The sequence below is a fragment of the Thamnophis sirtalis genome, unplaced genomic scaffold (genome assembly GCF_051295495.1).
Source record: "Thamnophis sirtalis isolate CommonGarterSnake01/CBP01778 unplaced genomic scaffold, rThaSir2_p1.2 scaffold_14, whole genome shotgun sequence".
NCBI classification, from domain to species: Eukaryota; Metazoa; Chordata; class Lepidosauria; order Squamata; family Natricidae; genus Thamnophis; species Thamnophis sirtalis.
In genome coordinates, this window is record NW_028261394.1 from 36342219 (window position 1) to 36366839 (window position 24621).

The window sequence follows — 24621 nt, forward strand, 5'->3', positions numbered from 1 at the left end:
TTGGGCACTTGGCACCAAAAAGGTTAACTATCCCTGCCCCAGGCTGTTTTTTTTGGGGGGGGGGGTCAGGTTAGCTTCATATATTCCCTTATCCCAGCCAACAGGAGCTCATTGGAAAAACATGGCTGAACAAACCATGGTTTAGTGTAACCAAGCATGCTTCAGCAACACAGAGAGAGAGAGAGAGACATCAGCCCCCACTGATGTGTGGGATGAACAGGATCTACAAGACAGCCGCTTCTGGTAATTTGAGGAATATATTTAGTAGTGCTTTATTCATATACAGCTTGACTTATAAAGCTCGAAAGCGGTGAAATGATGCCAGAGGACAGGATTCCCCAACCAGTCACACTTCAGAAATGCGGAACTGCAACTCCCATTATGCCAGACAAGAGGGCCACAACTGCAGAGGTGGTATTCAGCCAGTTCTGACCAGTTCTGGAGAACCGGTAGGGGAAATTTTGAGTAGTTTGGAGAACTGGCAAATAGGCTGGCCGCGCCCCTGCTGCCTCTCCGCTGATCTTCTTCTGTTGCCCTGCACAGGAGAACAGAGCTGGAAAGCAGGTTAGTGGGGTGGGGAGGGAATGGGGATTTTGCAGTATCTTTCCCCTGCCACGCCCAGAAAGCCACACCACTCCCACAAAGCCACACCCACAGAACCGGTAGTAAAAAAAATTTGAATCCCACCACTGCACAACTGGCTACGAACAATGGGAGCTGCAGTCCAACCCAAATGGTCAGGGCAGGTTACAGGCTAGGTGAGAGGATTTTAGCACTGGTGCACACGGACAAGGTGTTCAAGGCCTTCTCAGAGGTCAGTGAGTTGTGGGGAAGAAGGCAGCCGCTCGGTTTACCTCACATACCCCTGGCGCCTTTTACAGTTGCTACGTGAGAAGCAGAAGTTCTAACCTAAGCAAGAGCCATATTTAGTCTTGAAGATTCCCCTGAGCGAGTGGGTGGGAAGCCTGAGAAGCCGTTGAGGGTGAGAAGCCTGGGATAAAAATCTGAAACAAGGGGGTGTTACAGATGCAACTCTGGGGGGGTATGGGAAGCAAAAGGCCAGGCCAAGATGGAGAACAGCAGCAGCCCTTCCATTTTGCAACTCAGAACCCGGGAGCAGGCCCAGCTAAAAAAAAACCCCACCCCACCCCCAATACAAGGGGCATGTCACTGGGGCGCCCCCTTCTTCGGCGCAGGCTGCGACAGCGGCGCTTTATTTCTTCACTTTAGCGTCGTAGGTGCCGGCGTTCTTGTAGGACGATACGTAGCCGCTGTTGTCTACGATGTTCTCCCGCCCGCTCTTTCCTTTGCCCTTCCCGGTCTCGTCGAAGCGTTCCTTGTGGGATCCAGTGTACTTGGAGGTATCCGTCAGCCGCTCCACAGCCCCTACACTCTTGGCTTTCTAGGAATCACAAAGACAAGGCAGAGCTCAGGATCCATCATTGACCAACGCCCAACTGCCATCACCAGGGGTGGCATTCACTTACCTCCCCTACTGCTTTGCAAATGTGGTTCACCAACAAATGCGCGCTGACAAAACCGCCGCGACAAAACGGCGAAGTCGAAAGTGCGCCCACTAAAGCACGTTGACAAATGCGCACCGACAAAAGCGTGCCATCGAAAACAACGCAAAAACAACGTTAACAACCCTAACCCTAACCCTAACCCTAACCCTAACCCTAACCCTAACCCTAACCCTAACCCTAACCCTAACCCTAACCCTAACCCTAACCCTAACCCTAACCTAAAAACCCTAATCATGCTTTTGTGGGCGCGGTTTTGTCGGTGCGCTTTAGTGGGCGCGCTTTCGACTTTGCTGTTTTGTCGCGGTGGTTTTGTCGGTGTGCATTTGTCGGGCGCGCATTTGTCGGGTCACGGCAAATGTGAATGTGCGCGCTCAGCCTTCCGCGCATGGGCTGTTGGTGAAAAAAGGGCCTAAACGGGATGGCATAGATCTGGGATGGGTGGGCGGGGCCACCAGTGATTTCCGCTACCAGTTCGGGCGAACCGGTCCAAACCGGTAGAATACCACCTCTGGCCATCACCATCATAATGCTTCATAATGCCTTACAGCATTCTCTGGGAAGTTGACCTGGTCAGCCTATTGGCCCCAACCACCCGGGTGCTCAGATGGTTAAACACTGTATTTGCTAAACATTGGAAGAGTGGTTTCCCACCACTGGGATACAGGAAGACCACACACAACTGGTAAGCTTCGGCCCCTTATATTTTGTTTCAGTACATTGAAAAACTTCCTGATCTGTACAACGTAAGAAAAGTTGTGAGTTCTCCAACTCTGGAGTTTTTTCAAAGAAGCTGGACATCTGCCTCTCCTGGGTGGCTGGGATGGTTCTCCTGCACCCCGCAGAGGGTTGGATTGGATGATCCTGTGCTCAATTCTGTGTCTTCTACAAGACCTAACATGGATTTAAAGAAAAACCTCCCATCGAGGAAAAAGGAAAACAAAGGGAAATCTTGACTATTTCCTTCACGATTTACCCTCTGTAAAAAGCAAGTCGTGTAGATTTTAGCCAACAAAATATAGGCCACCCTGATAATTCTGCCTCTCTCCCCTTATTTGTGTATTTATTTATCACACTGTCAAGTTTTCATGGATGCACTTCAGTTGTGTTACAATTAAAATCCCCAAAATTTCCAGCAAATCACCAACCCTAACATTCCTCCACATCTTAGAATCTGCCCATCTCCTAGTTCTGCAATGCATAGGCTAATTTTCATGGCTCGACTTCTACGGGATCCTTCCTTCCCTCCATCCCTTCCGCTTTCTGTCTCCTTCCTTCCTGCCTTCCACCCAGTGGTGGGTTTCAAAAATTTTTGGAACCTCTTCTGTAGGTGTGGCCTGCTTTCCGGGTCCACTGGTGGAACCTCTTCTAACCGGTTCGGTAGATTTGACGAACCGGTTCTACCGAACTGATGCGAACCGGTAGGAACCCACCTCTGCTTCCACCCCTCCATCCATCCCTTCCTCTTTCTGTCTCCTGCCTTCCCTTCATCCATTCCTCTTTCTATCTTCCTTCCTTCCTTCCATTTATCCATCCATCCTATCCTCTTTCTGTCTCCTCCCATCCCTCCATCCCTTCCTCCTTCTATCTTCCATTCTTCCATCCATCCTATCCTCTTTCTGTCTCCTCCCATCCCTCCATTCATTCCTCTTTCTATCTTCCTTCCTTCCATTCATCCCTCCATCCTATCCTCTTTCTGTTTCCTTCCATTCCTCCATCCCTTCCTCTTTCTATCTTCCTTCCTTCCATTCATCCCTCCATCCTATCCTCTTTCTGTTTCCTTCCATCCCTCCATTCCTTCCTCTTTCTATCTTCCTTCCTTCCATTCATCCATCCTATCCTCTTTCGGTCTTCTTCCATCCCTCCATCCCTTCCTCTTTCTTTCTGTCTTCCATCCATCCATCCCTTCCTCTTTCTGTCTTCCTTCCTTACCTCCCTCCCTCCTTTCCTCTTTCTGTCTCCCTTCCTTCCCTCCATCCCTCCCTCTAGCTCTCACCTTCCCTCCCTCCCTCCCTTCCTCTCCACCCTCCTTCTCTCCCTCTCCACCCTCCCTCCCTCCCTTTCTCCCAGGAGCAACACTCACAGTGATGCCCACGTTGGTTGGCTCTTTGCCTGCCACCAGTTGGCAGATGGAGTTGAAAGCCTCCTCGCCACTTTTATCCTTAAACCGCTTTGGCGCCAGTTCTTCCAAGGCCCGCTTGAACTCCTCGTAACCGATGACCCGGGAGGATTTTGCTCTGTAAGACAATGAGAACAAAGAGCTCACAAACCACTCGCAGGGAAAGAAGACCCCCTTTTGGTCGGTTGCCCTCCGCCCTTTTATGCCCAGACCCAGCGGAAAGAATAAATGGGGTTTTCATTTATCCAGAGAAAGGGGTTGTGCTGGTGACTCCTCAGGAATTGCAATCATCTTCTGTAGGCTTCAAGGCAATGCTGCTTGTTTGTGTCTTTATTTTGGAGACGTGTGTTTTATAACCTGTGGTCCGGTTTCTCTGCATATAAATAGTATCTTGGGAGTGTGACTGATTTCTCTTTGGAGGCAAGATAACTCTCGGGAGGATCTCCCTGCCCTTCCAAATCCCATTTATTGATTTGATTTATGCCCATTTCACATAAAAGACTCTGGCTCGGTTACAATTGAATAGATGAAAGCCATAAAAGGCGTAACATTGAATTTAAAAAAAAAAAGAGAGCAGCCAAGCTTCATAAAATCCCCTTCCACAAAGCCAATGTCAGGTCTGCCGTCATATTCCATTTAGCGTCTTCGGCCTGCCACACTCTCTTATTATTTTTCTATACTGTTTCAATAGTGGGGAATTGGGAGGGGGAATAGTAAGGAGTAGAATGTGTTTGTTTTCAAATAAAAAAATTCCTTTCTAGAAGCCCAAGGTCATCCTTGGTCTCTGCACCTCTGCACCTGACCAGAACTGGATTGGGTGGAAATGCCAGCGTGGCAGTGGAAGATTGGACCATGGGATGGACTTGTGGGTGTGGAGCAGAGGTGGGTTCCTACCAGTTCGCACCTATTCGGTAGAACCGGTTCGTCAAATCTACCGAACCGGTTAGAAGAGGTTCCACCAGTGGACCCAGAAAGCAGGCCACACCTACAGAAGAGGTTCCAAATTTTTTGAAACCCACCACTGGTCCTTGGATATGATTATTCTACACTATCATGCTCATATTTATAAAACTCAATAGCAATAGCAATAGCAATAGCAGTAGACTTATATACCGCTTCATAGGCCTTTCAGGCCTCTCTAAGCGGTTTACAGAGAGTCAGCATATTGCCCCCAACAATCTGGGTCCTCATTTTACCCACCTCGGAAGGATGGAAGGCTGAGTCAACCCTGAGCCGGTGAGATTTGAACCGCTGACCTGCTGATCTAGCAGTAGCCTGCAGTGCTGCTTTTAACCACTGCGCCACCTTGGCTCCTGGGCCTCTGTGAACTCAGGGCCTCTGTGAAAGGTAAGGATGACTACTGCGTTTGTGGTGCAATCAGAACATTGCGTGTGTTGAAGTTGTTTTAACGCAAACCAAAGATGCCTTTTAAAAAGCAAGTTTACATCCTATTCTTATGCATGCCAGTGCTGTGTGTGAGGTAATTTAAGGTGGTTCTGACAAGTGTCGTCGGCATCTTCATATCCGGTCACATGGGAGGCAAGCCACTCCCATCCGGTCACATGGGCGGCAAGCCACTCTCTTTCTCTCTTTCCTTCTCTCGCTTTCCCCCCTTTCTCTTTCTTTCTCTTTCCCCCTCTCTCTTTCTCTCTCTCTCTTTCCCTCTCTCTTTCTCTTTCTTTCCCTCTCTCTTTCCTTCTCTCTCTTTCCCTCTCTCTCTTTCCCTCTCTCTCTTTCCCTTTCTCTTTCCCCCTCTCTCTTTCCCTCTCTCTCTTTCTCTTTCTCCCTCTCTTTCTCTCTCTCTCTTTCCCTCTCTCTCTTTCCCTCTCTCTCTTTCCCTTTCTCTTTCCCCCTCTCTCTTTCCCTCTCTCTCTTTCTCTTTCTCCCTCTCTTTCTCTCTCTCTCTTTCCCTCTCTCTCACTGTATCTCTTTTTTGCTCTTTTGCTCTCTCTCTCATCTCTTTCTCTCACACACACACATCTCTCTCTGTATCTCTCTCTCTCCTCCCTCCAATTAAACCATTTGTTTCTGTAATCAAGGCCTTTCCTTCACAAACAAACAAGGCCGGCAGACTAAGCTACATTTTCTGCCAGAGCTAAGGACTTAACCTCTGAAACAACAAATGGGGCCGAGCCAAAGGAGTAGTAGCAAAAAGACATTCTGCCAATACTTTGGATCAAATGGGAACAATTTGGTCTTCTCAGAAGCACAGATGTGGTCCTCAGCTGTGCCAAGTGCAAGGTGGCATTCAGCCAGGGAAACTGGGTGAGGTATGCATGTGTGTATTTGTGTGTGTGCCGGTGTGTGTGTGTGTGACAGAGATCTATTTGTATTTATCGGAATTACTATGCTGCACAATGGCTGTAAGCTCCGGAGAGTCACGGGCAATCATCAAAACCTTCAAACAATACACAATCCGATCATCTCACAAACAGTCTCAGGGACACCCAGAAGGGACTGGCCTGAGCTCAACATCCTCCAAATGCTTTTTTAAAGAGCCATGTTTTTGCCGCCCCGAGAAAACTTAGCAAGAGTTGTGGTCCACAGGTTTGCTTGTGTGCCTTCAAGTCACTGTTGGCTCCTGGCAACTGCCAAGACAAGGGGTCAGCAACCTGTGGCTTTGGAGCCGCATGTGGCTCTATTATCCCTCTGTTGCGGCTCCCTGTCGCCAGTCGGCGCTATAATTTTGAGAGACCATGGCGAAGCATGGCGCGCCAGGAGGAGACTCTATGGCAAGGAGCGGGTTTTCCGGTCAGCTCCACAATTGATAGGGCTTTCAGTTAGGACAGGTAGAGGAAAAAGGATGCCATGCTAGGAGGAGACTCTATAGTGGGTGGACCAGACTTCAGCTCCAGAATTGAACAAGAGCTTCCAGTTAGGACCTTTGTGGCTCCTGGTGCCTCTTGAAAGCCTCTGCCAGCGAAAACAACTCAAGAGAGCCACACGTGTCCCTCCCGAACTCTGCTTTTGGCTGCAATGGCTTCCCACAACTCTGCCAGCGAAAACGGAGCTCGGGAGGGTCTCGCGCACAGCCTTCCCGAGCTCCATTTTCACTGGCAGAGATACTGCGGGCCGGTCCTTTGTTGTTTCCAGGGTAGCCCTACAGGCCAGATCTAAACACTTGTGGGCTGGATACAGCCCGCTGCCCTTGTGTTTGACACCCCTGCTGTAGGATATGCTGCCTAGAGGGCCTGGAAGGGGAAAAAAATCCAATGTAGCATACATACATTAAAATGCAGTGATAATATGCTTTAATGGTATGTTCTACATTTGTTGGAAAGCTCTCCGTGTCAGAGCTCCTCCGTTTCACAAACGAAGCCCCATCAAGAAGCCAACACTTATATTTAACTAGTTTTGGGTCCGTGGAAATACCCCCTCCCCCCATGAAAATAAAAATTAAGAGCGGGAAGAGACACCTGCAACAATAAAAAAGAAAGGAAAAGAGGAGAAGAGGAGAGGAAGAAGAGGGAAGGAAGATAGAGGTGAGGAGAGGAACATGGAAGGAAGAAGGAAAGAGGGTAGGAAGGGGAAGAGAGGAGGAGAGGAGAGGAAGAGGAGGGAAGGAAGATAGAGGTGAGGAGAGGAACATGGAAGGAAGAAGGAAAGAGAGTAGGAAGGGGAAGAGAGGAGGAGAGGAGAGAAGAAGAGGAGGGAAGGAAGATAGAGGTAAGGAGAGGAACATGGAAGGAAGAAGGAAAGAGGGTCAGAAGGGGAAGAGAGGAGGAGAGGAGAAGAGAGGAGGGAAGGAAGATAGAGGTAAGGAGAGGAACATGGAAGGGAGAAGGAAAGAGGGTAGGAAGGGGAAGAGAGGAGGAGAGGAGAGGAGAAGAAGAGGAGGGAAGGAAGATAGAGGTGAGGAGAGGAAGATGGAAGGGAGAAGAAGAGGGGGTAGGAAGGGGAAGAGAGGAGGAGAGGAGAAGAAGAGGAGGGAAGGAAGATAGAGGTGAGGAGAGGAAGATGGAGGGGAGAAGGAGAGGGGGTAGGAAGGGGAAGAGAGGAGGAGAGGAGAAGAAGAGGAGGGAAGGAAGATAGAGGTGAGGAGAGGAAGATGGAGGGGAGAAGAAGAGGGGGTAGGAAGGGGAAGAGAGGAGGAGAGGAGAGGAAGAGGAGGGAAGGAAGATAGAGGTGAGGAGAGGAACATGGAAGGAAGAAGGAAAGAGGGTCAGAAGGGGAAGAGAGGAGGAGAGGAGAAGAGAGGAGGGAAGGAAGATAGAGGTAAGGAGAGGAACATGGAAGGGAGAAGGAAAGAGGGTAGGAAGGGGAAGAGAGGAGGAGAGGAGAGGAGAAGAAGAGGAGGGAAGGAAGATAGAGGTGAGGAGAGGAAGATGGAAGGGAGAAGAAGAGGGGGTAGGAAGGGGAAGAGAGGAGGAGAGGAGAATAAGAGGAGGGAAGGAAGATAGAGGTGAGGAGAGGAAGATGGAGGGGAGAAGGAGAGGGAGTAGGAAGGGGAAGAGAGGAGGAGAGGAGAGGAAGAGGAGGGAAGGAAGATAGAGGTGAGGAGAGGAAGATGGAGGGGAGAAGGAGAGGGGGTAGGAAGGGGAAGAGAGGAGGAGAGGAGAGGAAGAGGAGGGAAGGAAGATAGAGGTGAGGAGAGGAAGATGGAGGGGAGAAGGAGAGGGGGTAGGAAGGGGAAGAGAGGAGGAGAGGAGAGGAAGAGGAGGGAAGGAAGATAGAGGTGAGGAGAGGAAGATGGAGGGGAGAAGGAGAGGGGGTAGGAAGGGGAAGAGAGGAGGAGAGGAGAGGAAGAGGAGGGAAGGAAGATAGAGGTGGGGAGAGGAACATGGAAGGGAGAAGGAAAGAGAGTAGGAAGGGGAAGAGAGGAGGAGAGGAGAAGAGAGGAGGGAAGGAAGATAGAGGTAAGGAGAGGAACATGGAAGGGAGAAGGAAAGAGGGAAGGAAGGGGAAGAGAGGAGGAGAGGAGAGGAGAGGAGAAGAAGAGGAGGGAAGGAAGATAGAGGTGAGGAGAGGAAGATGGAAGGGAGAAGAAGAGGGGGTAGGAAGGGGAAGAGAGGAGGAGAGGAGAGGAGAAGAAGAGGAGGGAAGGAAGATAGAGGTGAGGAGAGGAAGATGGAAGGGAGAAGGAGAGGGGAAGAAAGTAGAGAAGGGAGGGAGGGAGTAAAGAAAGGGAAAGAAGATGGTGTCAAAACAGGCGAGGGATGGTAAACAAAGCAACCCAAATGGTATGTTTATAACCCTGTAAATGGAATGATAAATGTATAAGAATGAGGAATGTAAAAAAGAATAATAAACTATGTGAATGTATACCTATAACTGTATATAGAGAACAAAAATTTTTTAAAAAAACTTTTCAAAACAAAAGAAGCCAACACTTACTTCACCTTGGTGAAGACAATGTCCACCTCTGTGCCGGTGACGCCTTTTCCATCGATCACCTTACAATCTTTACACAGCTTGGCCCAGTTCTTGCCATTCATTTCCTGCCCCGTCGCTTTGGTGTCTCCATAGATGGCGAATTTCCGGAAGCTTTCCTGCAAGGATTCCATGTCTGTGCTCTCTGCCATGGTGCCCTTTCAAAACACAGGAACAGGCCCAGGTTGAGATCCAGATTGCAGATGGGGATATGAACTAACATCCAGAATATTGGGAGAGAGAGACGCAACCCAATGATCTCCAGGTGCTTATGGATTTCGGTTCCACCCCACTTGGGCTTAAAGGCCAGGATAAGGCAACCTTGAGTCACAGGCTATGTTGGGTTAAGACTTAGGGTAAAGGTAAAGGTTCCCCTCGCACATATGTGCTAGTTGTTCCCAACTCTAGGGGACGGTGCTCATCTCCGTTTCAAAGCCGAAGAGCCAGCGCTGTCCGAAGACGTCTCCGTGGTCACGTGGCCGGCATGTCTAAAGGCTGAAGGCGCACGGAATGCTGTTCCCTTCCCACCAAAGGTCTACTTGGATTTCTACTTGCATTTTTACATGCTTTCGAACTGCTAGGTTGACAGAAGGTGGGACAAGTAATGGGGGCTCACTTCATTATGCGTTGCCAGGGATTTGAACCGCTGAACTGCTGATCTTTCTGATCGACAAGCTCAGCATCTTAGCCACTGAGCCACTACGTTGGAAACAACTAGCACGCATATGCGAGGGGAACCTTTACCTTTACTTATATAATGATTGAAAAGTTAAATGGGAACAAAATTAAACCACGGACATTTCTTCTAATCTATAGGAACCCAAGACAATTAAGAATAAAATATTTTGTCCACGGGGGACAAGGATATTGTGCAAGCTGTAATCCAAGATCTCCAGGAGGCCTAGACTGGATGCAGATTTCCTATAAAAAAAAAAACCTGATGTTACCTCCTCCCTCCTCTTGGAGGCTTTCTTCAAACCAGTTTATGTAACTCCTCTTCTGCAAAATGTTCGAGGGAATGGAATCCAGAGGCATCATGCTAAAAGCCCATTAGTCAATCCTTTATTTGTTTCATTTCAAAGGTCAACAGTGGAGATCCGGAGGGAATTATGAAACCCCCAAATTAGCAGAAGGTTGCAATCCTCCTTAGGTGGATCTTCCCAGAGCAATTCATGGTAGCTATCTAGATTGATTTCTTTTCTTTTTTTTATTATCTGTGGCGATTGCAATTTATTCCACTGAAATCCAGCTCAACAGAAATGGTGTGCGTTTGAATAATTAGTTACGCAAATAGCTAATTATTAGGTATGATAACAAATAAACTGTTGAATTGAAATATTATCCAAGGATAGCTGGAGGGCTTTCTAATTATACGATAATTCTATTGGATCAGGTTTGATCCCGGTGCCAAAAACAGTATCGGGTAGACAATTGGAGGTTTTGTGCATATGAAAACACCCAACATTAATCCATTTTAGACAACAGAACACAGTGTCAGGCCTGCAGTCATATTCCCTTTTTAGGATCTTTGGCCTGCCACATTCTCTATTATTTCACTATGCTGTTTCATTAGTGTAGTAATTGGGAGGGGGGAATAGAAAGGAGTAGAATTGTGGAATGTGTTGTTGTCACTCTTTTCTAGAAGCCCAAGGTCATATTTTGTCTCTGCACCTCTGCACCTGACTGGAACCAGCAGGGTGGAGATGCCAGGGTGGCCGAAGAAAATTGGACCATGTGATGGATTTGTGGGTGTGGGGATAAGATCATGAACTTTCACTGGGTGGAATTCCAGGAAGCTTTTAGATTTGGGATTCCACAGTTCGTTGCCAACATGTCTGTCTTATTAAATTGGAACTTTAAGGATAGCTCTGCCTTGGACTCTGATTTAATTCTGCATGATATTTGGAACGCTGACACACAGTTTCTTATCAGAGCCAGAGAAATATTATTTACTGGTTCTATTTAATGTAAATCCTGAATTCCTGGCAGAAGACTGCTGGTCCCACACCTTACGCATCGCCATTAAAAAGAATCCCTATCACCTTAGGACAGTGATGATTAACATTTTTATTGTCGTGTGCCAAAAGCGTCCGTTCGCACACATGCTCACACCCATAATCCAATGTGCACATGACATCCCCCATGCAGCGCCTCTGCCCCAGCTCCCCCCTACTCCCGTGCATGTGTGCACAACTCTCCCCCGGGTTTTGGGCCTAGCAGTCCTCCCTGCAGCCTCTTGGGACAAAAAATGGGGCGTGGTAGGGGCACGCAGAACTCCTCCACGGCCTGTTTTGGGCCTAGTAGGTCTCCCTTGAAGCATCCTGGGACCAAAAACGGGAGCGTGGGGTGAGCAACACTCCCCCACGCTTCCTCCCAACCCCCATGCATGCACACATATCTTCCGTATGCACCCCGCACGCTCCTGTGCATGCACACCAGAGACCCAAAAATCAGCAGGTTGGCGGGAGGTGCATACGCATGCGGGGTGGAGCTGAGTTGGGGCAACAGCTCGCGTGCCCGCAGAGAGGGCTCCGTGTGCCATAGGGTTCACCATCACAGCCTTAGGATATCTGTCTTGTCATTCGAATTAACGTTCTGGTTTTGTTAGGACGTTATTCTTCGAGTTTAGCCTAATTCTGCTTCCTTCTCATTTCCACCCTCGAAGCTCGAAGCAAGGAAATGCAGTTCTGTTCCAAGTTGTTATATAAAGAGCAATCAAAAACAGTATGAGTAATAAGCACAAAGAGGCAGAAATTATTCAAAAATGTTCCACGGTACTAGATTGAAAGGCTGCTTCTTGTTGCAAATTGCAAATGATTTCTTCTACAGAAGAATGGCAAATTAACTTGGGGCTATATGCTCTGCTGTCCAAAATCACCATGCGTTTGAATTTTGAAACAAATTTTTAATTATAAAATTAATTCCGTATATAACGTTTGGGTTTCTTCTAACATCAGAGCACAACACTTCGATTTGCTTAATATTTTTTTAGACAGAAATTATTATAACCCCTATCTTGATTTATAATTTATATCAAACCAATGATCATCTTCTATAATTGAACATTAGCTTGATTTTAACAATGGTTTAAAGCTTTTAAATGGTAGTTTCATAATGCTTGTGAACCTCTTTTCTGTTTATTTATTTTTCCTTCTGCTTCCCTTTCTCAGTAATGTTACTTCTTTAAGTACCAATTAAAATAAAAACATAACTTATAATGTTTATATGCTATAATTAGGCTAAAGAAGTAAGATATGGAAAAAACCATAAATAATATCAAAACAACATTGTAAAAAAACAACAACAACCTAATATTGGACTGAAAAGGAGGCAACCTGGAATGCCTCTACATAGAAATTGTGTCGAGTGTGAGGGCTGCAACATTTGTCAAGCCATTGACTCAATGGCTTCAGCCAAGTCAGAAATTGTGTAAGCCTCAAACGTTTGTGTTTCCACCCTATGTAGAAAAACCACCATATAATAATGAATGGATGGTTCTCAGATATTTACTATGATGCAAACGGTACTTTTAATTCTGGACTGAAGAGCCACATCTGGTGCTGAATTGAGAGCTCTGTGTGTGTGGATAGAGAGATAGATAGATAGAGGGAGAGATAGAGAGAGATAGATAGATGGATAGATAGATAGATAGATAGATAGATAGATAGATAGATAGATAGATAGATAGATAGATGATAGATAGATAGATAGATAGGAAGGATAGAGGGAGAGAGAGAAAGAAGATGGATGGATGGATGGATGGATGGATGGATGGATAGATGATAGATAGATAGATAGATAGATAGATAGATAGATAGAGAGAGAGAGAGAGAGAGAGAGAGAGAGAGAGATAGGAGACAGAGAGAGACAGAGAGAGAAAGACAGACAGACAGACAGACAGACAGACAGACAGATAGAGAGGGTTTAAAAGCAGACCTGCATAGGAATCACAGCCATCAGAATCATGGAGACAGAAGAGATAGAGAGATACAGATAGACAGACAGACAGACGATAGATAGATAGAGAGAGAGAGAGAGAGAGAGAGAGAGAGAGAGAGAGAGAGAGAGAGAGAGAGAGAGAGAGAGAGAGAGAGAGAGATATGAATGGATGGATGGATGGATGGATGGATGGATGGATGGATGGATGGATGGATAGATAGAGAAGAGAGAGAGAGAGAGAGAGAGAGAGAGAGATGCCTTAAAAGCAGACCTGCATAGGAATCACAGAATCACGGAGACAGAAGAGATAGAGAGATAGAGACAGACAGACAGACAGACAGACAGACAGACAGATGATAGATGATAGAAAGATAGATGATAGATAGATAGATAGATAGATAGATAGATAGATAGATAGATAGATAGATTAGATGATAGAACGAACTCAGTGCATTAATCCACTTTTACACACACACATAACCACCACCCTTCCAGCGCACTGATGGCTTTTCTGCTTGACTTAATCATGGAGAGGCAGATGACTCTGAAGGAGGCAAAAACCATTGGTAGAAAAAAGCATTAACCTTTCCTCTCTGGGCTCAGGAGAAAAGCCTTCCAGGGTCTCCATGGGCCACCTCTGCTACCAAAACGAAAGACCCAGAAAGAATTCCAGCGTTGCCACTTCACTCTGAACGGCCCCCAAGAGCCAGGCCTTCTTCTGTCATGTTTAACTGCCACACGAGTGATTTCATTCTCGCTTCTGGCCCCCAGATTGGATGTCAGGAACCTATAAGCTGAGCAAGCAGGTGTCGGCCTCTCCAGGAGGGACGGGCAAAGTCCACTCAAGAGTTACGCCCAGGGTTAGGTTAGGTAAAGGACGATTTTCTCGCTGAGTCCTGGGCGAAGCTCTCTTCTCCGGCTCCCCTGAGACTTTGGCCAACTGGGAGTGGCATAGCAACGGGTCTCCCCTCACCCTCAATTCTTGCCGGTGACCCAAAGGGAGCCCAATGATCTAAGTGAGCTTAAAAATAAAACTTTTGGCAGGAAAAAAAAGGCATTATATAAGGAACAGGTTCATGCCCCGGATCTGCTGCCTCCCTCAGCCCAACTGTAGAGCCAGAGGGAAGCAGGAAGGAAGGTTATCCAAGGTACTCGTTCCCTTGCAAGAAATCAGCAATTCCTCTGCTCTGGGTCACCCTGCCCATAGCTCCTCCTGAGCCCAATGCCCTTAGTAACCCTGCTTTTCCTCCGTTAGGGCACCAGCCAACCTGGGCTTTTGCCAGATCCAAGACCATAGTTACAAGCCCTGACATTAAACAAAAACAGACGGGTGCGTTTGGCTGTCGGTGTGGCCAGAGTTTGTGTTGCGCGGCGACGGTTGCTATGGGTGGGTTGTGATCTTTGGATGCTGTTGCAAGCAGGGAGGATGGGGGTTGTCCTGAATTCTGCAAAAAGAGACACGTGTGGATGTGTGTGACAGGAGGAGTGTTGATGCGTTCATTCTTATCTCTGCTTCCCCACCGGCTCCAAGGCTGGGGAGAGAGAAGATTGTGAAAGACTGACACAGATGAACCAAGACGTTCACACACACACACACACACACACACACACACACACACACCGGGCACAAAGGCAGCAGATGCGGAATGGCTCCACTGCGCACTTAGGAAGATAAACGCCGCACGAATTCTGGCTCAACCAAACTCAGTTACAGATCCCAGACCTAGATTTCATAAAGACCTCTGGCGTCTCTTCTCGCGCACAGACTCTGGCGATGGGGGGGGGGGGCATTGATTGATTGATTTTTAAAAATTGACAGAGCCATCCACCTTCTAACCAATCCTGGGCATCTCCCAGTCAAAAATGTTTGAATTTTTATTTCAATGTCCGGGGTCGGAATGCACGGAGCGAACACAATGTTTGAATGCGTGTTCAAATGCATGCTTGAGCACTTTTCATTTCCATGAAAAAAAAACAACCTGTGGTTTCCAAAAACAGACAAGCTAAAAAAAACCAGACAAATTATAAAGATACAAAATTAAAAGTCTTCTCGCTCACACGCAAGATATAAAGTGTAAAGAGTAGCTGCATGCATGAATTTGTATGGCATGTCTGTTTGTGCATGAATTCCCTAAATATGGAAGGACTTATATCTTTGCAATTTATATTGTTTTATTGTTTCCTAGTATGATGTGATTGCTTATTAGTATCCTATGACTATCAATAAATGTTGTACCTTATGAGTCTTGATGAATATATTTATTTTTTTCTTTTCTTTATGTACACTGAGAGCATCTGCACCAAAGACAAATTCCTTGTGTGTCCAATCACACTTGGCCAATAAATAATTCTATTCTACTCTATCCTATCCTATCCTACTCTACTCTACCCTACTCTACCCTACATTCTATTGAAGTCTGTTTCATTACACTCCATTCCATTCTGTTCTCTGTTCTTTATTCTTTAATCTATTCTGTTCTACATATTCTCTATTCTATTCTATTCTTTCTATTTCGATTCTATTCTACCCTACCCTACTCTACATTCTATTGAAGTCTGTTTCATTACACTCCATTCCATTCTATTCTCTGTGCTCTACTGTATTCTTTATTCTATTCTGTTCTACATATTCTCTATTCTATTCTATTCTTTCTATTTCGATTCTATTCTACCCTACCCTACTCTACATTCTATTGAAGTCTGTTTCATTACACTCCATTCCATTCTGTTCTCTGTTCTTTATTCTTTAATCTATTCTGTTCTACATATTCTCTATTCTATTCTATTCTTTCTATTTCGATTCTATTCTACCCTACCCTACTCTACATTCTATTGAAGTCTGTTTCATTACACTCCATTCCATTCTATTCTCTGTGCTCTACTGTATTCTTTATTCTATTCTGTTCTACATATTCTCTATTCTATTCTATTCTTTCTATTTCGATTCTATTCTACCCTACCCTACTCTACATTCTATTGAAGTCTGTTTCATTACACTCCATTCCATTCTATTCTCTGTGCTCTACTGTATTCTTTATTCTATTCTGTTCTACATATTCTCTATTCTATTCTATTCTTTCTATTTCTATTCTATATTTTCTATTCTATTCTATTCTATCCCCAGACTGATGACTGCACTAGAAACAGTAAATCAGCTACATTGTGGATGGTGGCTCCTAGTTATTGTCTTTCTTTCAAACTCTCCTTCCTTTCCTCCATTGCTCAAGGTGTTGACTCAAGCCGTGTTCACTATACAAGCAGGATTCTTTCAGCAGATTGCCTAATTCACACCGTTGGGCTAGTTGCTTGTTTTCTTGGATACATAAACAAACATGCAGTAACAGGGCTTCCCCGCCCAATAGGCTAGCTCATTTCAGACATCAGGCCAAGCCCAATGTTTGCACTAACTATCATGTCACGGAGTATGCAAACCACGTTTCAGATTCCAAAGATGGATCACAAACAAGCCACATTTAAGAAGAGCTCAATATTGGCTTTCATTTGTACGTCTGTTGGCATTCACTTCTCCTTCGACTATGCAGTCATTTCATTGTATTTGCTAAATTGTAACTACATAATTTTGCATTTGCAAAATAAATACATTGCTGGGCTTTAGTTCATCAAAGCAAACCATAGTTAGTATTAAACTAAAGCTTAAAAACACACGTGGAATCTAAATTAACAAATTCTAGTTTGTTAGTCTGGTCCCTAAAGTGTTCAATCTTTTGCATGGATTTTGATCGGTTTATTTATTTTTGGCCTGCAATGTTGGTCTTCTGAATGCCTTCTAAAATGTGTTGCAACAAATGATACTTATCCCTAGTTAACTTCTCCAACTTGAGGGAAGATTGATAGTGGTTATTGGTTGTTTTTTTTTAATTTAGCTTTATTTAACTGTTGTAGAGTGTATTTACAATTTTAACTTGTTGTGACCTGCCCGCTGGCTTCCTTTCAATTGGGCAGGCTACAAGAATTAACAAACACATTGGCTTTTACATGGGAATTGTATTTTTGGGGCTAGTCATTCTCCAACCTCAGAGTCATTTTTTTTAACGTCCCCTAGACTGCCAAAAAAATGGCAGTATGCTTTTTTTTCTCTTTGGGGAAAGAAACACATCTGTAATTTACATCTTAAAATAAGCTTCATGTCATTTTAATAAGCAAAACGGGGTGGGTGGGTGGAGAACAGCCTCTAAAAAACACCACTTGCGCATATGCAGAAAAGGAAAAGTACATTTTTGGTTGAAGCTGTATGCAGCTCTACCCATTTTGCAGAACTGCCTTACTCCCTGGGGCTCTCCAAAGCTATTAAGTTCTGCAGATAGATATTTGTGTGTGCTGAGCTGTATACTGCAGAATAAACTGACATGAGAGGTAATGCTGTCATTAAAACCTAAAAAAAGAACTCAAAACATCTTTTTTTTTTATCCAGAATTTTCTATGCTTAATCATGGCAGTGTTTACGTTTTAGATTGTCTATGTTTATGTTTCTGTAGGCTGCCCAGAACCATAACCATAACTATAACCATATACAATTATACAAGAAATACTTATCCTCTTTCTCTCTCTCTTCCTCCCTCCCTTCTTCCTCCCCCTTGCTCTTCCTCCCTTCCTTCTCTCTCTTCCTCCCTGCCTCCCTTCAATCTCTTCCTCCCTCCCTCCCCTCCCTGTCTCTTCCTCCCTCCCTCCCTCCTCTCTCTCTCTCCCCCCCTCCCTCCCTCCCTAATTACCAGTAATTCTGGAGGGCAAAGGTGCAATGCACATTATGTTGGGAACGGCCATAGTAGGGAGATCATTGGCCTGTGTGTATTTGACATCTCTTTTATAAATTTGCAACGCAGTAATCTCCCCCCTTTCAATGGGCTGGGGAGCATCCTGAAATCTTTGGTTGTTAACCCCCTTGGGATACCCGAGAGGACCTCATATTTTTTTAATGACCTTTTTCTAGAATGAATATGAACAGATCTGCCCCGCTCATGTGTATTTACTGCCTTAGATCTGTGATGGGAACAAAGCTACCCGTAAACACTTAAACGTATCTCAGGGGGGAATAACAGTCCAAACAATTGCAGCCCTGTTCACTTCCAAGGGCTGCAACACAGAGCTGTCTCTTCCCCCTCTTGGACCCATTCATTAAAAGGAGCAGAAGCACATATTATGGACTGGAAGCATCTCCCAATCAATGAAGTATCTCCTGCTCGGATTGAAGTGCAAATAGACCAAAGCCCCATTTTTTTTTAATGCGGGATGCTTAAGAAAGACTCTTAGACTCTCCATCTCTGCTTGCAAGGACCAGGAATATAGAATGCAAACCCAAAAAGGAAGCGGCTATCATTCCTAGCCATTTTCTCAGATCGGGTGTGAGGATCACTAGCACGAGTAAGGACGACTGTGTGCCTCCCCCACCCCACCAGATCTTATTAAACTGGATGGCCCGGCTGATCCATTGGTCAGGCTGGACTCCTGGAAGGCGCAGTTCAGCAGTGGAGAGAAGAATATGGCTTCCCACCGCTGCTCTGGAGAGCTGGCCAGATATAATACCATCATGTCTCAAGATGGCGGATGATTCAAAACTGCAGAACAAGGGGGTCTGTCCTCATCACCAGGGCTGGTTTTCAATGGCCAGGATTGAAGGTTGAAAGGAAATGCTGAAAATATGTAAGTGACCTGATTTAGGGCAGAAACAAAGCCTTTTTGTACTTGTTATCAGTGCCGACAGGCATGCTCAGAACAACTGCACTAGACCACCCCCCGACAGGTCTAGTGCAGTGGTGAAATTCAAATTTTTTTACTACCGGTTCTGTGGACGTGGCTTGGTGGGTGTGGCAGGGGAAGGCTACTCAAAATCTCCATTCCTAATCCACTCCAGGGGGAGGAAAGTGCAAAATCCCCATTCCCTCCCACCTCCTAAGGAAGGATCCTGCAAAATCTCCATTCCCACCCCACTCCAGGGGAAGGATATTGCAAAATCTCCATTCCCACCCCCCTCCAGGGGAAGGATATTGCAAAATCTCCATATCCCATCCCACTCCAGGGGAAGGATATTGCAAAATCTCCATATCCCATCCCACTCCAGGGGAAGGATATTGCAAAATCTCCATTCCCACCCCACTCCAGGGGAAGGATATTGCAAAATCTCCATTCCCACCCCACTCCAGGGGAAGGATATTGCAAAATCTCCATTCCCACCCCACTCCAGGGGAAGGATATTGCAAAATCTCCATTCCCACCCCACTCCAGGGGAAGGATATTGCAAAATCTCCATATCCCATCCCACTCCAGGGGAAGGATATTGCAAAATCTCCATATCCCATCCCACTCCAGGGGAAGGATATTGCAAAATCTCCATTCCCACCCCACTCCAGGGGAAGGATATTGCAAAATCTCCATTCCCACCCCACTCCAGGGGAAGGATATTGCAAAATCTCCATTCCCACCCCACTCCAGGGGAAGGATATTGCAAAATCTCCATTCCCACCCCACTCCAGGGGAAGGATATTGCAAAATCTCCATATCCCATCCCACTCCAGGGGAAGGATATTGCAAAATCTCCATATCCCATCCCACTCCAGGGGAAGGATATTGCAAAATCTCCATTCCCACCCCACTCCAGGGGAAGGATATTGCAAAATCTCCATTCCCACCCCACTCCAGGGGAAGGATATTGCAAAATCTCCATATCCCATCCCACTCCAGGGGAAGGATATTGCAAAATCTCCATATCCCATCCCACTCCAGGGGAAGGATATTGCAAAATCTCCATTCCCACCCCACTCCATGGGGAGAAAAGTGCAAAATCCCCATTCCCATCCCACCTCCTAGGGGAAGGATACTGCAAAATCTCCATTCTCACCCCACTCTAGGACCAGCCAGAGGTGGCATTTGCCAGTTCTCCGAACTACCCAAAATTTCTGCTACCGGTTCTCCAGAACCTGTCAGAACCTGCTGAATTTCACCCCTGGTTTAATGCACATCAGTAGATCATTACCCTCTGCCTCCAGTTCATTGACTCTGATAAAGGGTTTTGTAAGGTTTTGTGCAAAGAAGACTTGGCACCATCTATGGAGATTCTCAGTCATCCTGGTCATGGTTGTCCCAAAGGGAAAACCAAGAATCTTCTCCCATTCAGTGAACCGAAGAAAATTCTTGGATGAGAAGTGAAAAGTTTTCAAGGGAAAAAAACAACAACAAGAAAATCCAGATGCCTTTTGAAAAAGCATCTTTGGGACAAGCCTTGGAATCATTTGCTGCTTGGTCCTTTTAAACTGGAGATACCAAAGAATGCACCCAGGGCTTTTCACATAGTCTGTCTTGCAATTTTTGCAAGGATCTAAAAGTGAATGCCAAACATCTTTGACCAGGGTGGAGAAAAGGTGGCCCTAATGAATATCAATGGTCCATCTCGGTGTTTCTCAAGCTCACCAACTTTAAAAGGTGTGGAAGATCCTGGCTGGGGGGTTCTGGGAGTTGAAGTCCACCTTTCCTGAAGTTGCTGAGCTTGAGAAACACTGATCCATATACAGAAGGTCATCTCAAATCTATTGGCTTGCTGAAGTTCTTGGATCAACTGTGGATCCAGTCTCATGACTGCTTCTTAGGTTAATAATCAACACTAAACAAGATGAAAGCTAGAATAGTTGATTAGAATAGAGCTGGAAGGGACCTTGGAGGTCTTCTATGCCTCTGTTTAAACAACCAAGGATTGTATTAGCATTTGTGGCTATTGCTTTACACTGCTGGCTCATGTTTAAGTGGCTCATATTATGTGGCTAGTTCATGTTAAGGTCTTCTAATCCAACCCCCTGCTCAAGTGGTTGTCCAGTCCCTTCTTGAAAACCTCGAGTGATGGCACAACCACAACTTCTGATGGCAAGCTCTTTCACTGGTTAATTGTCCTCACTGCTATGAAGTTTCTCCTTTAATCCTAGGTTGCTTCTCTCCTTGATTAGTTTCCATCCATTGTTTCTTGTCCTGCCTTCTGGTGCTTTGGAGAATAAGTTGACACCGCCCCTCCCCTCCTCTTTGTGGCACTCCCTCAAATCCTGGAATCCTGCTATTGTGACACCACCACCCCCCAGTCTTTCTTTTCTCTAGAGTATTGCAAAATCTCAATTTCCAAATATTAGCCAAATATTCTGCAACTGTTCTTCACATGGTAGTTGTGTTAGTTCGCAATAAACCGGAGTGCAAAGCAGGATCCTTCACACAGACTGCTAAATCCAGAATGAAAAGATTCTGAAGTTGCAACTATCAAACGTATCAGTGGAAATCTCTAGGCAAAGCTCAGCTAAGGTTAACTTGCCCCGTTAGAGGGTAGCCATCTATTTTCAAATGTTTACTCAAACAAAAAGCATAAGAACCATCTGCCTGATTGAGCCAAGCAGCCCTTCTGCGTATCTCCTACTGTTACAATTAAAATCTGTGCATCTCTAGATGAGATTTTTTTTGCTTTCTCCCCAGTCCTATTAACAACCACAAAGGCGAATAAACATCAGCGGGGACTAAAGAGGATATTCCTAGCCGTCGCGCCTAAACAACCCACTAGGATAAGCAGACAGATGCACGGAGTGAAAGAGCCATCCAGCCACCAATGAAGGAGAACCCATTCAGCCAAGCCCATGCTCGGGATCTAGAGATGCCTTAAGAGCAGACCTGCACGGGAATCACGGTGATCAGGATCGCAGAAAGAGAAGAGATAGAGATAGATAGATAGATAGATAGATAGATAGATAGATAGATAGATAGATAGATAGATAGATGATAGAGAGAGAGAGAGAGAGAGAGAGATGATAGATGATAGACAGACACATAGATAGATGATAGAAAGATAGATGATAGAAAGATAGATGATAGAAAGATAGACGATAGATAGATGATAGATAGATAGATAGATAGATAGATATAGAGATGATAGACAGACAGACAGACAGATAGATAGATGATAGAAAGATGATAGAAAGATAATGATAGATATAGATGATAAATAGATAGGTAGGTAGATAGGTAGGTAGGTAGGTAGGTAGATGATAGATGATAGAAACAGACAGATAGATGATAGATAGATGATAGAAAGATAGACGATAGATAGAAGATAGATAGATAGATAGATAGATATAATGATAGACAGATAGATAGATAAATAGATAGATAGATAGATAGATAGATAGATAGGTAGGTAGGTAGGTAGGTAGGTAGGTAGGTAGGTAGGTAGGTAGGTAGGTAGATAGATAGATAGATAGATAGGCAGATAGGCAGACAGGCAGGCACGCAGGCACGCAGGCAGGCACGCAGGCAGACAGGCAGACAGGCAGACAGACAAATGATAGATGAGAGACAGACAGAGACAGACAGAGACAGAGAGAAACAGAGAATATATATATATTTGCATTATTTACCCTACAGCCTGGTGGAAAAAACCAGACTGCATCCCAGATTAAAGCCGTGCAGAGCAAAACATGACGTCACCGAGTTGTCTTCGCTGCAACCCGCAAAAAAAAGGGGAAGCTTCGACGCTCTGTCTCCAACCCGGCGCCCTCCCGAGTGGTCCTTCACCCAAAATCAGTGGAGGTGGCGGTGGGTGGGATGTGGTCCGGAGCATCTGGAGGGCGTCGGGCTAGGGGAGGGGGAGGGTTCCCCTGCTCATGGCCATCTATGGCTGAGATTTCAAGGGGGTTGATGTGCAAGGAAGCGCGCCCAGACAGAGAGTAAGAGGGAGGGTCCTTGGAGAGGGCAGCTTGGAGAAGGGATGCGCGGAGCTGGAGCTGCACACCGCGGAGGGATGGAGCAGGGCGCGTGGCTCCAGCTGCGGCTTGTGCAGCGACACCGGTGGGAAAGCAGAAGGACGCCGACTGCAAGCCTGGTGCGCACCCCCCACCCCACCCCGTCCTGGGAATCGTCCCTACCCCACCTCGCTTTCCCAGCTTGCTTACCCCGCTCGCCTTCCAACCTCGCTGCGCCTTTTTGCAGAACGCGCTGCTTTGGGGGGGAAAAGGCTTGCGCGACCGTCCGGGCGAGGCTCAGCTGTTGATTCCCGTCTCCATAGAGATCTGAGTGACACAGCGGCTGGGGGGGGGGAGGAGAGGGTGGAGGCAGAGCAGAAGAACAGCGAGGGGGAGGGGAGGGCCGGGCCGGGCTAGGCACCGCCCCTCCGCTCGGCCAAAGCCCCGGGTTCCGGGCAGTGGTGGCACTGCAAGCGAAGATGGGGGTGGTCTATGGGTAAGGCCAGAGGGATGAATGTGGCCCCGCGGGGATCATGGAAGAGGCGCAGGCGCAGCGGGAGGGATCCGTCTAGGCGACCTCGCGCACCCCCCTCCTATCCCACTCCCCAGACTCGGTTTAGCCCGCTGAACCTTGGATTCGAGGCTCTGGGCAGGTTGCGCGGGGGACTTTAATTCCTGCAGGCTTGGCAGAGGCTGTTCAATCAAAGGTCCCTTCCAACTCTGTTGGCCTGTTCTGTTCGAATTCTGCAGTCTAGTCTTGTCTAATTCTAAATTCTATTCTATTCTATTCTAATTCTAATTCTGAATTCTATTCTATCCTATCCTAACCTAATCTATCCTATTCCTACTCTACTCCTATTCCATTTCTAAAATCTATTCTATTCGAATTCTGAATTCTATTCTATCCTATCCTATCCTATCCTGTTCCTACTCTACTCCTATTCTATTCTGAATTCTGTTCTATTCCATTCTATTCTTACATTACATTACTCCACAGTAGACTTTTACACCTCAACAACCCCACCTCCTTGCGCTTCCCCTACTATAGGATCCTTTCCATACCTAATAGGTTGGATTGGGGGTCCTCCTATCACCTCAACAGGAACGCACCGTTGGAGAGGTTTGCTAGTTTCCCTTGCTAGTGGGATCATTCCCACACTGACTGATCTTTCCCATCCGCCTCAACAACTTAGTTTTCAAAAAAAGGAAGAAAGGGCAGGGATGCCAAGGACTAAATGTGTGCTTTGTGTGCTGTGGCATATGGGGTTTGGAGGCCTGGCTTGACTGCTGTTGTCTAGCAAGGAGAAGGAGAGAGAGGGAGGGAGGGAGGGAGGGAGGGAGGGAGGGAGGGAGGGAGGGAGGGAGGGAGGGAGAGATGGCAGAAGCAGCTTCTTGTGGCTGTGGACGACAGCCGAGAGGTCAGGAGGGCTGAACGTGTTATATATAGTTATTGATTGATTAGGTGTCGTCCTACCTAGACCACATAGATTTTCCATAGACTGGAAGAAATACGAAAGCGCTCACCTCCTGTCTTTGTGAAGCATTTATCCTGGCAAATACAAAGGCGAATCCAGCCGTTAAAAAACCCACACTCACACTGTGGTGCCTGCAAGCCTTCTTTTATCTCCCTGGGATCCAAGAGAAAGAGGCAACAAGGAGATTCAGATTGAGCATTGTTTGACTGTTCATGTCGGATACCTGGTAGTTGACTTGATCCGTTTCCCAGGTTAGAATAGAATAACAGTTGGAAGGGACCTTGGAGGTCTTCTAGTCCAACCCCCTGCTTAGGCAGGAAACCCTACAGCACTTAAGACAAATGGTTATCCAATCTCTTCTTAAAAACTCCAGCATTCACAACTTCTGGAGGGAAGCTGTTCCACTGATTAATTGTCCTAACTGCCAGGAAATTTCTCCTTAGTTCTAATTTGCTTCTCTCCTTGGTTAATTTCCA

General features: G+C 46.2%; 1 protein-coding gene across 1 annotated transcript; it reads right to left on the reverse strand.

Annotated features, from left to right (window-relative positions):
• Positions 1–238: 238 nt before the first annotated feature.
• On the reverse strand, positions 239–23022 carry TPPP3 (tubulin polymerization promoting protein family member 3). Its single transcript, XM_087728582.1, has 4 exons — positions 22881–23022; positions 8977–9170; positions 3607–3760; positions 239–1402 (listed from the first exon to the last, which is right to left on the reverse strand). Exons 2-4 carry the CDS (start codon positions 9162–9164, stop codon positions 1214–1216), a joined length of 531 nt encoding a protein of 176 aa, XP_087584708.1. The 5' UTR covers positions 9165–9170; positions 22881–23022; the 3' UTR covers positions 239–1213.
• Between the last annotated feature and the right edge of the window lie 1599 nt (positions 23023–24621).

Coding starts and splice junctions, on each gene's coding strand:
- TPPP3 (XM_087728582.1), bottom strand. CDS start 9,164: ATGGCAGAGAGCACAGACATGGAATCCTTGCAGGAAAGCTTCCGGAAA. Junction 3,761..8,976: donor ATTGTCTTCACCAAGGTGAA/GTAAGTGTTGGC, acceptor ATTGTCTTACAG/AGCAAAATCCTCCCGGGTCA. Junction 1,403..3,606: donor CAACCAACGTGGGCATCACT/GTGAGTGTTGCT, acceptor TGTGATTCCTAG/AAAGCCAAGAGTGTAGGGGC.